Source organism: Bombus vosnesenskii, unplaced genomic scaffold (assembly GCF_011952255.1).
Source record: "Bombus vosnesenskii isolate JDL3184/JDL3185 unplaced genomic scaffold, Bvos_JDL3184-5_v1.1 scf7180000013336, whole genome shotgun sequence".
Classification (NCBI taxonomy): domain Eukaryota; kingdom Metazoa; phylum Arthropoda; class Insecta; order Hymenoptera; family Apidae; genus Bombus; species Bombus vosnesenskii.
In genome coordinates, this window is record NW_022882974.1 from 272,543 (window position 1) to 289,035 (window position 16,493).

At 36.2% G+C, this 16,493-nt stretch overlaps 2 protein-coding genes and 1 non-coding gene across 7 annotated transcripts in view; all 3 read right to left on the reverse strand.

Annotated features, from left to right (window-relative positions):
* Positions 1 to 9,508, reverse strand: part of LOC117235984 (phosphofurin acidic cluster sorting protein 2) — a 181,282-nt gene extending 171,774 nt beyond the window's left edge. For all 5 annotated transcript variants that reach the window (XM_033498537.1, XM_033498536.1, XM_033498538.1 and 2 more), the window contains exon 1: positions 9,350 to 9,508. In XM_033498537.1, the coding sequence (XP_033354428.1) occupies positions 9,350 to 9,453 (104 nt within the window). In that variant the 5' untranslated portion in view covers positions 9,454 to 9,508. The remainder of the gene's footprint in view (positions 1 to 9,349) is intronic.
* A 456-nt stretch (positions 9,509 to 9,964) lies between these two features.
* Positions 9,965 to 11,616, reverse strand: LOC117235980 (protein YIF1B-A). The gene is made up of 4 exons (XM_033498528.1): positions 11,415 to 11,616; positions 11,028 to 11,113; positions 10,622 to 10,954; positions 9,965 to 10,553 (listed from the first exon to the last, which is right to left on the reverse strand). Exons 1-4 carry the CDS (start codon positions 11,443 to 11,445, stop codon positions 10,026 to 10,028), a joined length of 978 nt encoding a protein of 325 aa, XP_033354419.1. The 5' UTR covers positions 11,446 to 11,616; the 3' UTR covers positions 9,965 to 10,025.
* Positions 11,617 to 12,163: 547 nt separating this feature from the next.
* Trnac-gca lies at positions 12,164 to 12,235 on the reverse strand. The gene has a single exon. It is a non-coding gene; the product is annotated as a tRNA-Cys (tRNA).
* Positions 12,236 to 16,493: the final 4,258 nt, after the last annotated feature.

A 16,493-nucleotide genomic window follows, 5' to 3' on the forward strand; every position in this document is an offset into this window, starting at 1 on the left:
CACATATGTAGATGAAATGTGTGTGTATTTATATATATATTCTAGAAATGTGTGTGTGTGTGTAATCTAGAAATGTTTGTGTGCGTGTGTGTTAAAATAAATAACTTGTCAACTTCCATATATATATATGTAAATGACATAGAAACGTGTGTTTAAAATAAACTAAAAACGCGCACGCGCGTGTGTGTCTGTGTGCATTCTAGATATATGGAAGTAGACAAGATATTTACCTTAAACACACACACCACATTTCTAGATTGCTTTCAAACATAGCCACGACAGTCGTGTCTCGCTACAGGACCGATGAAATTTCGAAACGTGACTCATACAACTACGGACTTGAAAGTTTTTTCTGCGACGAGTGTTGAAACACGGAGGGTTGAGAAGCCAATTAGCGCAAGCCCAACGTTCCCTAAAAATTGGCTAAGTCGTTCGGAAACCAATCGATCGTTAGACTTTTCAGTTGAAAAATCAATTAAGTCCTGAGCTACGTCGATTAAGTTCACTTAAATTCACGCACTGCGTCGACTACACCGCAGTTAAGTCGATTTGTACATCATCTTACGATACAATCTTTTTCCTGTGCAATAAATCTTTTACGATAAAATCATTTCTCTCCTTGTCTTTTTCATCCTCGCCGCTAGCATCGTCAGTTTCTTGCAACCATTTCGAAGAAGCCTTATTTACCTCGGTTTCAACGATAACGTAGCTACACCGATCGGCTTGCGAACCGCCCGTGTACCCACGATCACACACACTACGCTCGCGAAATGTTCGCTGTCGTTGCGGATATTTCGCATTGGCCTGTGGCATCCTCCACGCGTATCCCCCATCGTCGAGTGGCGATTTGCGATTAGTACACTCGTCCGGTCTGGGGAAACGTAACGGAGGCGAGGTCGCGATTTATTCAATACGATTGCTGCGTGCTCGGAATCGACCAGCGTATGCCGGCCTGCCGTGCAGCGAGAACCGCAGAAGAGGTGGAAAAAGTTCCCAGGCGATGAGAAAACGCGACCACTTTGTCATGTAAATGAAGGAACGCTGCGAACCAAGGGTGAAGTGGTACCTTAACCCTCTCACCATGCTCCTCGACATTTGTTCCGATCGCGTAATAATGATTCTCTACCTGTTTGCTGATGCTAGTAGAAGATTTATTCGCATATCGTGCACGTGGATAGTTCGCCAGACGAAATAATCGTCGTACGATGTGAACCAGTGACCCGTTCTTTGACAAACGGAGACGAGCCAGCGTGTCAGCTTCTAAAGAAAAGATCTCCTCTAGCCATGCTACGACTCGATGGTTCAATGACTCAACTGCCATGGTGACCGCGGTTATCTCTCCCTTAACGCCTTAACGACCGTACGCTCTGACGAGTATAAAGAAACCTGAGCTGTCGCGTATTTTTCGAAAAGATTCAAAAGCAGTAAGATTCCAATTTTTAAGGAATTCCGTCCACGTAAAAAATCATATTGAAAAGTTCGCTGAATGCCCGTTCGCTCGAGCTTCTGGGACAAGTTCCATGGGGTATTTCGCGATATTTTACCAGAACATTGTTCGCGAATATTTTAGGACAAATGGTTGCCACTGAGAAAGGAATTCCAGGCAACGAAAATACCGCACGGCTACTGAAAAAAAGTGAGGAGCGTGACACGGTATATTTGTAAATATTGCTCGATGCTTCTCTATAGAAGGAACTGTTTTCAAGGATATTGTGCTAAAACACGTCCCTAAGAATATTTTTAAATATGCTTATTGGTTTTTAATAAAATACTGCAATTGTTAAACGTTATATTCTCTATGGAGTTTTTTTGATGGCTGAAGAAAATATATGTTTGTCAGACATATGTTGAGAAACGTTAAAAACGAAGAATTAGAAAAATAACGTTCCATCGGACAATCTGCTTATCGAAAGATTATGTGCTTAGCAAATAATTATTTTGTAAGCTTGTAAACAGTTTTCCACTTTTACTGGAAAGCTTGTTTCACTTGTGTTTCGCTTCTCAGATACACGCATACAGCCAAGCGCTGACGTGTTTACACACTTCGCATAAACATCTGACGAATTTAGTTTCCTTTGTGATTTTATGACCTTGTTGTCTCGCGATCTTCGTGTTGCCCTTGGACAATATCAGCGATATTTACTCGACAACGATACAGCCAATTGCTTCGTATTATCCGAGAAGCTTGCAAACTCTATCCGATTTTAAATTCTTTCAAATAAAATATAAAACAGCAACGAATAAAAGATAGTAGTCGACACAGATAAAATAGCGTGAATAGTCAGATATTGTGAAAGCGGTTAATTGAACTTTCCATCGATTAGACGATTAATTAAACCTAAAGGCACGTACAATGTTACGCCATCGAACGTTTTCTATGATTTTGTTGTACGATTTACGAACACTGATAAACCTTTCCGTATTATCCGGATTACGTAATCTCGGACAATCGAGGTTCTGCCGTATTGATAAAGTTATTACAAGGACGAGTAAACGAAAATATGGGCTAAAATCGTTCGGGCGCTTTCATTGCTCTGTCCTCGTGTTTATTAATCTTAAATTAAATTGGTAATTTAACGAAAGGTAAAAGGTATAGGAAATATACTGTAGGAATACTCTGCGGGAAATAGACACGTTAAATAGATTAATAGATAAAGAACAGACGGAAGACAACATTTTTTCGATGACCTTATCATCTTGATATACCTCCGTATCACTTCGCTTGCGTATCTTTATATTATTTGTTAATACATATTATAATAAATATATGATAATACTATTAAACATATTTAAAACATATAACATACACAAAACGTATTAACAATATTAAACATAATATATTAATACTATTATATATGTATATATTTTAATAATATATTTAGTACCAGATTTTATAATAGTAATTAAATATTATAATAGTATTAATAATATATTAATTATGTACTATTATATATGTCTATATATAATGGTATCAATGATATATTTATTATAATATTTATTAACAAATAATATAGAGATATATATAATATATATAATAGTACATATATATATTATAATAAATATTATAATAATATTAATACTATTATATATAGACATATACAAAGATATATAATAGTATTAATATATAATTTGTACTTTTAATACGTTTCATGTATATTATATGCGTTTTAAATATGTTTAATATGTTATGTTTAATAGTATATATCTATGTATTAGAATATTTATTATAATATATATATATATATATATATATATATATATATATGTACTATTATATACATTATATATGTCTTCGTACCTTTGTATTATTTGTTAATAAATATTATAATAAATACATTATTAATACTATTATATATACTAATATATATATACTAATACTAATATATATAACATAATATGGATTTCAAACTTCAATGGTGTCTATTCTTCAATTAATATTTTCCCCAGTGCAGTCATTTAATTTAGAATTTGTTGTACCGTGCCTTATCTAGTCCATATTACTTTGTAATTTACTGCACGTTAGCATGTAATTTTATAAATTTAATTTCTACGTATATTCAATAAATAACAAACAATAAATAATACTCGGTTACTTTTTCTTCCCCTGACTAAGCAGATAAATAAATAAATAAATATCGCTTAATTAACATTGTGCAAAAGTGACATCGAAATCATAGGACAACATAATAAATCCATAAGAGAAACTGAAGCAAGATATTCGTATAAAATCAATAATAAATGTCCGGCTACTTACGAACGAGAGCGTACACGTACAAAATAACAGAAATCCGACTCCGGTAGAGTCGAATGATAAAAAATAAAAGGTTGATTCAGATATCACTTATCGTCCTGTCGGACTGAAAAATATATTCCGCACGTACTTTACGATTTTTTTACTATTTATATCTAACGTTATTCTCCTGTTTGTACAGTTGCAACGATAACTAAATCCTAATAGCCATGCACTGTAATACGTGGAACATACGAAACGCAGTTGTCTATCCCTCGTAGGCAATTCTCGTGCCAGAGGACTAGCAATAGTCTAGGACTAATTATAATTCAGATGAAACGGCCGATTCTAACGACGACGGTCAACTACAAAAGACCATACTGCTCGCGTAGCACGTGAGCCTTTTCAGATTTCCATTAGAATTGTAAATATTTTCCAAAGACCCTGTCGCCGGCGAGCAGCGCGTGAAAGCTGCGATCCGTGAATAATTCAAGGTAAAAAGCGTGGCAGGATCGATCTCGATCTCTTTGGTCGTTTGCCCGGTTCAGTGGGGCGTTAGACGCGCGATTCTGCAAATTTTTCATGCAAAATACCAGCTGCCCTATTCGACGTGTTTCACAGTGCAGCGATCCCAAGGCGACGTTGGACAATCGAACGAAACGACGACTCTAACGTCTCAGGCTACTCCAACCTTGACGAAGGTGTCTCTTCCTCGAACTTACCAAGGTAGTATGAGTTTCCCGATTACGATATTTGCCAGACTGAAATGTATATAATACGGTACGTAGCGAAGGAACACACGACAAATATATTTTTCCTGACTTTCTTGACATACTTTCGCTGACGGATTCTAGGGTACTTAAAGTTACGTACTCGAAGCTAGGTACTTGGCGATTGAATAAGAGGATTTCCATACACCTCGCGTAATTGCAAACGACAGCAACCTATGGTATTCGAAGATATAGGTCTATCGAAGATAACCGTGGCGAGTTGACGTATTTTTATGGAAGACAGTTACATTTGAACACTCGATGCAAACCAATGAAAATATTACGATACGATGCGAGAATGTTTCTCTGCTTCTTGCCACAACTGGGGCCAATGTTCTGACAAATTGGAAGCGAAACGAGGAATGTAGCTGCGTCGATCGAATTCCATGTTTAACAACGATAAATATCTGGCGCTATAAACACCTATATAATCTTTACACACAACACATATCGCAATAATTTCAAGATCTCAACGTTGGATAGACACACCTGAAGCTACTGGACTCGGACGTTTTCGTAGGGGCGGTTTTCATCCACCTTCGATTAGCTTCTTTATTTACGCTAATTAATGTCAACTGCTGTTCTTATCAGACAAATTACTTTAACTTGAGCGTGCTCGTAGCACGCAGCTTCTGCCTAACTACAATTAGCGTTTTTTTATTCATACCAATTAATGTCAAGTATTATTTTTATTAATGTCGACTAACCATATACGATCGCCCGAGATAAGATCACAGCGGCAAACTAGATCAACCGTTCTCGACGAGTATACTCGTCGTGAAGGAATGGCAATATTATTTCGTGCTGCGACGAGTATACTCGTCGTGAAGAAGTGGCAATATTATTTCGTGCTGCGACGAGTATACTCGTCGTGAAGGAATGGAAATATTATTTCGTGCTGCGACGACTATACTCGTCGTGAAGAAGTGGCAATATTATTTCGTGCTGCGACGAGTATACTCGTCGTGAAGGAATGGCAATACTATTTCGTGCTGCGACGACTATATTCGTCGTGAAGAAGTGGCAATATTATTTCGTGCTGCGTCGAGTATACTCGTCGTGAAGAAATGGAAATATTATTTCATGCTGCGACGAGTATACTCGTCGTGAAGGAATGGCAATATTATTTCGCGCTGCGGCGAGTATACTCTTCGTGAAGAAATGGAAATATTTCGTGCTGCGACGACTATATTCGTCGTGAAGGAATGGCAATATTATTTCGTGCTGCGACGACTATATTCGTCGTGAAGAAGTGACAATATTATTTCGTGCTGCGACGAGTATACTCGTCGTGAAGGAATGAAAATATCATTTCGTGCTGCGACGAGTATACTCGTCGTGAAGGAATGGAAATACTATTTCGTGCTGCGACGAGTATACTCGTCGTGAAGGAATGGCAATACTATTTCGTGCTGCGACGAGTATACTCGTCGTGAAGGAATGACACTATTATTTCGTTGCACGACGAGAATAGTCGTCGTAAGGAAAAGAAAATATTAAGTGCTGCGAGCAGTTTATTCGTTGTGAAGAAACTATAATACTGAGTACGAAAATGAGTATACTCATTCTAGCACCAAATACTATTGTTTTTTCACGACAAGTATACTCATCGTGGGTAGAAAGTAGTTGTAATCTGCCGTTTTAAATTGCAATTTTAGCGGAAACCAAAATACGTTCGTAAACTTCGAGACGTTTCGAACATTTCGAAATACATCGAAGGAATAAAAAGATACAAAAAGCTCTGAGATGAACTTCACTCATTTGCTATTATTTGAGCGTTCAAATACCGATCATCAGGACGAGTAATATTTTAATATCGCGCGAGTGATGTTCTGGAAACTTCGAAACAATCCCCAAAACATATTTAACCTGCGTCGTTTGTTAATTAAAAATTATCGACCAATGCTCAACTCTTTTGTCCGCATTTGCGCTTGGAAATGACAACAGCGCGCAAGACGTTTGCCAGGGCAAATGTATGTTTCATCGTTCCATTCAGCTCGTTCAAATGGCGAGCACCCGCGCCTCTTGGAAACCAACAGGTGGACCACGTTCATTACGAATATCCGATTTATCATAGAGACGGGGCGGGCAATACTTGATACATGTTGCAAAACGTTGAGGAAACTCGGTGTATCGGCAATTTATTCGACCGACGATACTAATTGTAGTCTATGACCTCGAGTAATTCGCAACTGGTATTAATTAGAACGACGAAGGTCTGTACGTAGCTTAAAACCCGTTATTCGCGGTAATTGGAGAATCGTCTACATCGAACATGTTAATCGATATCTTGAAAGTTTCTTGCTTGCGTTATCATGTGTAAACTAAATGTACCAGGCGGCACATTAAGTATAGCCGAGCACGGGCAGCGAATTACGGTTCAACGTTATATAATGATAGAATATTGATTAATTCGAATTATTTCTTATGTGTACATTGCATAATATGGTAACGAACGATTTGATTTACTAACGTAGGAAGACGTAATACAATGAAATAAATAACGTGATTAACGATAATGAAATAAACGATGCAATAACAATGATGATATATTGAAACCTAAGTAACGATAAACAACGTAATAATAGGAAGATTGCGCGAGCTTTAATTATACCGTATCCTAATTTGTGCAACAACTTATGACCTTTCTTGGGATTATGTATCGTTCATGATGGAAGATTATGGATTTTATTTTTAATAAATTTCAAGATCGTGCGAGAGCATTTATTATTATTATTATTATTATTATCGTCGCGTCGATTTATGCGAACGTCGTGCCGGATGGAAAAGAAAAAAAAAAAAAAAACTCGACGCAACTACGCGGATATAAATTACGTTTTAGCGAATTGCGTTACGGGCACGACAAAGCGATTCATACGCAATAAGAACACCTTTATCGGAAAGGACTGGCAATAAGATCCGGAACAGCCGGATGTCACGTAGTAAAATTACTAAGTTATTGGATATTGGATATCTTCGATCGATTACAACCGACGTCCGAAATATCAGGCAAAACAAAAACCACCTACAACATATCGCGCCACCTTCAAGGAGAATTTTGAGCAGAAAGAAACGAAATTAAAATATATTTGTAAACGACTGGAAGCTTTGATTTAACATTTAATACGACAGAATAATCAGTTGTCGATTCTTCAGAGAAATTTTATAAATTTATTATCATTATGTAAATAATTATTCATATTATGTTGATATTTTCATATATTTTTTGATGATGGAATTTTAATCATTTTTTGGAAAGTGTACAGATAGCGATACGTAGACTTCTTGATTTCTTTGGTACAAATTTTATGCTATAAAATGCTAAATATGTATCTGCTAACGTATAGATTTGCAGATATATCTATTAATTTTTGAATACGTAAATACATGCGAGTAATTTATTAATAAATGAATATTAATCTTTAATGCATGAGTACGCGATTAATTTAATCCTCTAACACTTATATCGTATTTTAACAAGTTATTAATAACATTATAATGTTAATGTTAAATGTACTTAATTGCGATAAAACACCAGACTTATTTTCAGCGCATTCTCTGTGTCTCTCTTACAGAAGAATACAAGATGAAAGTGAATAAAATACAAATACGTATATATTTATATTCTAGTCACCTTTATTCCGTGATTTTATCGTGTTTTAAATATATATATAGTAAAATGGAGAGAATACAAATAAAAATTAAATACCAAACGTAAATCTAATCCAAACTTTCATTATTTAATAATGAAGGATTAAATTCCTTAAATTCGAACAAAATGTAATAATGTGTATTAATAATATACAGTTATTCAGTTCGAATCATGGCCGCTGTCTATTTCGTTTCAAACAGAGAGAAACATGGTGAACTATTCATAAAAATGCGTAGCAGAAATAATTCGTGATTAACGTACTTACGGATTACTCGTATATTATATCCTGCATGAAGGCTTCTGTTTACTTTCGAATGTTCATCGGTGCATAGAAACGCGTAACGAGGAAAGAAAATGATTCAATGGGACATTATATCACGAAACGGAGGTTAAGATCGAATTAACGCGCCCGTGAAAACGGACAACCATGACATTCGAACACGACATCCCATTGCACGAAAGTGTGAACTTTGGCGGAACATATTCTAATCTAACGAGCGTACACGCACAATCAACACACGACTGTTTGTTTGACTTGTTTATTCGCACGCGACTAAGCATCTACCATTCGACCTACAACATAGCAACAATTCTTTCCCGGTAGCCAATGTCGGTAGACTCGTACACAAAACTTTGAACTTTCCTTTCGTTCCTCTTTCTCTCTTTCTCTCTCACTCTCCCGCTCTCTCTTTCTCTCTGCATCGAATCTCTTGCATTTACTCGTCGAGTATAAACCGTCGAATATAAACAAATAGAGAAAGAAAAAAGAAAGGAAAATCGCCGGTATTGGAACGATATCGATCGACTATCGGCGAGATAAAACCACTGTGAATATCGGGATGGAGATTATGATACACACGTTCGGTCATCTGTCACATCCGATTGACAGCTAGCATCCTACAATAGGCAGAGCGCGCCACGCAGTCCCAACCTGACACGCATCCCGAATAACCTATCTGGCGTATGTTATAAAAGAAACACGTTAATCCGATGGAAGGTTAAAACAGTACGCGAACACTGGTGCCCTTGAGGCAGGGGTGCGAACAGAAAAATGCGAATGATCATGGAAAAAAGGGCGTGTGAATACCGTGAATGTCCGTCGAGTGTCTGGCGTCCACCAGTGACAACGGAGTAACAATGCGAATATCGTGTGTAACACAGAAGCTGTATAAGAATCTACGATTGATTATCGATTACCTGGGTATACAATTCGGTGCAGTACAATCTACTTCCCAGGAGGCAAACAGCTTCATGGGAACGGGCCGGGTGGCCGGGGCTGTCGTCTTCGTACGCTCCGCCATTTTTGGCCCGTCGGCCCACAGAAACACTCACTACGCCTTCAGTTCACCGCGGCTCGCGGCTGACTGACTGACTAATCACGCTTGTGGCGCCATATGAACGACCGTTTCGTGAATCGACGAAGAATTACGGAAAAGTACGAAGACACCTTCCGGAGAATAACCGAAGTAAACAACGCGAATTATATCAATGTGTGTGTATGCATGTACATACCTGCTATGGAACACGCTCGCGAAGCAATCGCACGGTCGGTAATATTCCTCAGATACATTTCGAAATTCACGATGATTGATTAATAAATATTATATGAATATTATGAATATTATGTTATAAAAAGATAGTAAGAAACTTTGAAATAATTTACGATTATCATAATTTTTTTATTTATAACTTCATTTATACAAAATTATTTAACAAAGATTATAACGAATAGCAGGTTCATTTAATGAATAATAAGTAATTTTTGGAAGAAATTTTTATTATAAAAATGCACATATGATGTGAATAATCAAATAAATATACACATTTCGTTTTTATTTAAACGCATTTCAATTTCTTTCCATATTATTACTGATTAAACCAAATGATAAGATAACCACCACATTAGCACAGGTTGAATACCTGCTACAAATAGTATAAAATAGAGTCTCCTCTTATTTCCAGAAGCTGTGTACGGGCTATTTTGTGGAATGACTCTTAGCTTTAGTGACCGTATAAGGAAAAACCCTAAAGACGCACTGAAGTACAATAAAACTATGTAATAGCCAAATTTTCGAAATAACAAGGAAACCAAAAGAGCTGTATTCATACCGACATATTTATAACCGCAGTAAGCTAACAAATCTAATGTTGAAAGACTTGTCTCAAGATTCATCACATAGAGGCTTACAATATGCACAACTAGTTCTATGACTCCCCAAGCAAGAGCAGTACTAGCCAAAATACTTAACTGTTCTGGGGTGAAACGTTCTTGAGTTCCTGAAACTAATACAGCTGAAACTATGTATGTTAAAAACGCCATTGTTGGAATATACATGTCTGGTGCATTTGTTTCATAACGTGGTTGTAATGGAGCATCTTGTTCGTACTTCACAGACCAGTCCTGTTGAAAATATTAATCGTTTATTTGAAGATAATTAAGCTCTATTTGCTAGATTCGAGATAACTTACTTTATGAGTAAATGGAAAAAATAACAAAGCTAGTTTCGAAGCAACATAATTTGTGTCAACAGCAAAATAATATTTTAAAGCTGAAACTGGCACATATTTTTCAAATTGCTGTTTCCCAGATCCAACCAAAACATTTCCATATTGTACAGCCATGTTTGTAACTACTGGCTGTGTCAATAATTGCGTCGCAAATTGTGAGGTTGCATATTCATCGCCACGACTTTCAGGAGGTAGGTAATGTTGCATCGGCGTCATATTAAATCCATATGGTGGAGGCTGTTGTTCTGGCATATTGTAACCATACTCTGGTACTATACCATTATCCATAGGAATCTGTTAGACGAAACAAGAACAAAGTTCTCATATTCTACAATAACTTATAATAAGTACGCCTGTTAATCTTTACCTGCTGATTATACATATATGGGCTTTGAGGCATCGATGCTGATGCAGAAATACCAGCAGATGGATCAAGCAATCTTTTTGGCTTCCCTATTAAAAATTTCTCATTTAAATAACATTACACAAAATATTATTACAATAAAACATAACTATCTCAATATAAAGATTAACACTTTATTAAATAAGAGAGGCTTAGAAATCATAACCTCTATATAACGTTTCGTAATATTATATTACATTGTACCCATATTCTTCAATAAATGTAAAATGTATTAATAAATAAATACATTATTTTTATTAAAATAAACTCATTACACTATCAAATCTAAGCCACGAATAGTAATGGATTCAATAGATAAAATGACATATATTCGCGGATCAACAAACTTACCTCGCCGCGGACTTGAATGATTATAATTCATGTTTTTCGAATTGAATTCCTTGAACTGTTTATTAAAAGCACCAAATACTAATCAAAATTGTATTACTTGCGGGTTCAGACCCGATTATTTTCACAAAGAAACTTGAAAACAATGCATGCTACACGTCGCCATAATACGTCATACGTTGCGCTACGTTGAGAAGTTACAATTATTGCCACTACCAATCTCAGTACATTGTAATTCTGTCATGTTGTAGCAGATGTCCTTAAATTACTCTAGTTAACATAATTATTCACTACTAGTAACTTCTGCAACTTAAATATTTGTTGAATAATTCTTCCAATACAATTTTTTGTACAAACTGCACATTTTCAAATGTCCAATTATTTGCTGATTAAGTCTAATATCACAAGAGGGAATGTAGAAAATTATTTTATATATTTTTAAAAAGATGTACATATATGAAATAAGTACGTAAATATACGATTTAAAATATGTATTACAATATTCGCGTAAGTAATTGACATACATGCAGATCTTATCATGTTACGTAGGATGATAATATGCCTTTGTAGTTATTCATACTATAGTATTATAGTATTATTATTATAGTATAGTATATAGTATAGGTTAAAATGTTAAACTATCCTCTTATGTATTGTAAAATACAGATATAATATCTATATTGTAATATATTATACCAATAAATATGAATTTAAAAAAGTTGAGTTTGAAGTAGAGCAAAAATAATCGAATCAGGGGGCACCCGGGTTTGAACCGGGGACCTCTCGATCTGCAGTCGAATGCTCTACCACTGAGCTATACCCCCTGTTGTATCAAATATCTTCTAATAGCAAGATTTGAATTAATACTATGTACATATATTTTATTTATTTACAAAATTATTCATTAACTAACTCTAATAAACATATTATCTAATTATTAATTCAACATTTGTTAATTAAAGTTTAAAACCTCGCTGTTATTTTTTTAGTAAAAGATACAGATCACTTATTAATAGGACATTTATTATTAAAAATTTCTTTATACACTAAAATATATTTATATCAAGATAAAGAAGAAGATATTTATATCAAAGCAAAATATAAAATATAAAAGAGACGTATTTACACATATATCGTTTCATTCACGCATATTTTTCACATTACTCCACTTAATCCTTTTCCATGAAAGATTAATTACAATGAATATCAATAAATAACAATATAGAATTAATTAGTATCGTATCTACGTTGTTAATTTATGTTTCTACTGTCATTGAATGAAACAAATTGAGAACGTAAATCAGTCGAGGAAAATAAGGTAAATATAGTAGACCTAAGCAATAAGTGCAAAGATCCAATTCCAGTCACAGAGACATATAAGTGTTTCTGCCTCTGTTGATACGTTACTGAGACGGTGGTAACTAGGCAACCTTTACATTAACTAGCCGCGGTATCAAAGGGATGTCAGTGCGCGTCCCACCCTCGTGTGGTGCGCTTCAGAGTTCTTGAAACCTCGTGGATGATGCGTCGATCAGTGACAAATACATTTTTCAAGATTACACCTCGCAATGGGAAATAGTCAAAAGCTGGGAGCGCAATTTTTCAGAAAGTAAGTTCTAAGCAAAACAACAATGTCCCATATTATTCGCTCTTTCGGCACTCTCTATCGAATTCAAACCTTATCACTGGCAATGAAACGCACGTGTAATCCTCAGACACGGTGGTTCACGTTCGGAGTAAAACACGTAATTTTAATAGTATGATAAATATACATTTGTATATATACTTTCAGGCACGTTATCATTTTTTAAGTTACACGTTAAAACTTTATAGACGAAAGCTTTATAGAAGAAGTAAAATTAATGGAATTTGTGAGCAACGAGACGACTGTTGTTACACCGACAGACAGTGTACATGTGTATCGCACAGCAAGCAGTTGTAGATGGCCACATATCTACATACTTACGCAGTCATACATTTCACATCTACATTTTTCATAACATAACACTGTAAAACTATGTATATAATATTTATATAAAATGAAGATTTATATAATGTTAAAAAGTTAATATGAAAATATTTATTAATCCCTATCGTTACAATCTTGATATGCCGCCACGTTTAAATCATGCGACGTAATTTTTAATTTTCCCGCATTAACAATTATAATATGCAATCTGTCAGCTTCGTCAATTATATTTATCTTCAAACTAGCGTCCTGCTTGTCACGTGTTAAAAATAATTTCTCGCACATTTTCCACGACAAACTATTCTACGTGTTATTCACAGACGAGATCCGGATAACATATTCATCAATGAAGTACGCTTACGATACGGGGCTTATCTGAAGAGGAGCTACTCGATTTACTTCAAACACGCTAATACTACCAACTCACATTCACTTTCATTAATTTTCTCAAATAAGCACGCAACGAATCGAAGGATAAGTCTGAACTGCGCTTCGTTCTTTCTTTCCGATCGTATTTTTCTAACGTTAATAAACAACATCTCGAGTTTGAGCAAAAGTCTTTTCAGCAACATTATTTTTCTGTTTGTTGAAGCGAGAACAATATAGAAACTAGAAACTATGAGTTCGAGTTAAAAGTTCCTCTTACCTCGATCATGCGCTTGCCGCTTACTTCAGATCGATTCTCATGATTGTTCGTACGACTGTGATCGTTTTCGTGTTCTATTGTCGATCGACGATCGCCAACGATCAGTTTGGTCACCAATAAACGCGATTAATCAAACGTTTTCACGACGTTACTGCGCAGCGCACGTAAACTCACGTGAAACCGGAGATGTTATCATTAAATATTAACGACGCGCCATCACGAAGGAACGAAGGCCTCCGCGAATTATTAACGGAGCAATAACGATCGACGTGCGGCACGGTGAATCAACGAAATAACGATTTTCAGTCATCGCCGCGTTACGGCAACACGTGCACGTGGGTTCGTCGTACGTGTGTATAGATATCACTAAACGTTCGCCACTTCGTTACACAGCACCACGCTGATTCAGTACTCCAGCAGAAACGCTCTTGGAATGTAGAATGCACTTTTCTTGCTGGCGCTCACTATATTCATAACGTTGTAGAGATGTCGTGTTTCTTGCCGCTTTTACTTTCTTCCTTGCAAGGTGTTGCATTACCTGCTAGACCCAGTTGCTTTCCTTCCGTCGATACGCGTGACGCTTTTACGATGACTCGACTTCTCTCCAATCACGAATTTTCTGAATTCTCTCGCGATCCAACTGACACTACTAGCGGAATTTCATAAGTCACGCGTTTGCAAGTTTGCCGATACTGACAGATCCTTTTCTATGATCTTGAATCTTCGCGATACGAGTGACCAATCGGCAGGATAATTGTTAAAATAATTAGGCATAGTTCATATGGTGATAAATAACGAGTAAGATGAAAGTAAACGTAAGAATAGAATTTGTAGCAGTAGATTTTTCTACTGTGCGAAGATATGTCAAGAATAGAAAATAAAATGTGTTATTTATTTACAAGGTTAATTTTTTAAAAAATCCCATCGTTATGATGTAATTAAAGGTTAGGTTAAGGAGGTATTAATATTCTATAGGCTGACGTGACCATGTTAATTTGAAAAATATACGAAGAGCTTTCTTCTACGAACGGCTATTCAATGAATTTAAAAGGAAATACTTTCTTTGCTCCTATGTATTTGATAGTACTTTCTTCTTAGTTTGAAATCGATTTTTATCGCGATTCGCCGCTCGTCTAGAGTCTAAAGGCACATGAAGCCAATCCTTGGCGATAATTATTCAAGTATTTAAATATTATTAAATGAAGTAAAATAAAAATAGTATATAAATTAAAACTATTTCAAATTCTTACGATCGGCATGCTGTTGGACGTATTAGGTTGTTTGAAACCTAACCTGTTTTTTTCGTTTCGTTTTATAAGGAAATAATAATAATTTTAGTGTAATAAGGACATAATAATAGAAATAGAACGAAATGGATCACACCCAATTCAATATAATAATATAAAACAGAAATTGTCATTCATCTATTATCATCTTATGAAACGAAAGAAACTTTTCGAACAACCAAACACATCATTTTTTTGAACGCACCGAGCAATAGAAGTATCCGTGCGAAGTGATGGTCGAATGATTGGATCGATTCGTCGCTGATAAAAACGAATCTCGCCAGGACGAATCTTTCTCCTCTGTAGAATTTTCAGGGAAAAATAGATCGTTACTTGAAAACCGCTATCGATTCTGCCATGCCGTTACACACATTATAAACTGACTGGAAGTCTGGTTCCACCTCCACGATAGCGTGACACGTGACGGGAAACAGGTTAGGAACGTAGACGCTGCTGTTTAAGAACGATGGTAACACTGTTCGAGGTGCAGAGCAAATTGCATTTTCGATGATGCATGTATAGGTTAGGAAACGATTTTCTGCATTTCGAGCGTGACGGGACGGATCTGTCAAAATGATCCAATTTGGTAGAAATGGGTTTCATTGACAACAGCGATCAAAGCTGAAATTTGAAACGTCTATCTATCCTCTGTGCTTCGTTAAAGTCTCGCTTTTCAACGACACGAGAGATCTGTTAATCTTGCTCTGCATAGAGTAAACTTTCTTTCTGAGTAGAATGTCATTAAAGTTCGTGTGGCTGTAATTTGTGGTTCGCTGTGATCGTAATCAAGGTTGTAGTGTAGATTCGATCGGGTTTCGTACTTTCCATAGTCCACTCAAATTAGACTGCCCTGTTTCACGGCGAAACTCAAGGGCACTCGTCAACACGTCCGGTAGAGTCAATTTCGTTCAGTGCTACTGTGCCAGTAGCGTGCACAGCTGCTCGTCTTTAGTTTTCTTATCAAACTTCTTTTCCCTTGAAGATCAATCGATTCATATCGCTCTATTTTCCACGGCCGCATACGTCTTCCAAAATTATACGCCGTATACTCGGACTACGCGAGCCTTCTTCGTCTCTTATGGCGCTTCTTGCAGCCTAAAACGAGTTAGAACGAGCGTACGGAGTTTGTTGGCTCGCGCAATACGTAAGAAAACGAGCATCGCTTACGTCGTTGAACGCTT

Coding starts and splice junctions, on each gene's coding strand:
- LOC117235980 (XM_033498528.1), bottom strand. CDS start 11,445: ATGAATTATAATCATTCAAGTCCGCGGCGAG. Junction 10,955..11,027: donor CATATATGTATAATCAGCAG/GTAAAGATTAAC, acceptor TTCGTCTAACAG/ATTCCTATGGATAATGGTAT. Junction 10,554..10,621: donor TTTTTCCATTTACTCATAAA/GTAAGTTATCTC, acceptor TATTTTCAACAG/GACTGGTCTGTGAAGTACGA.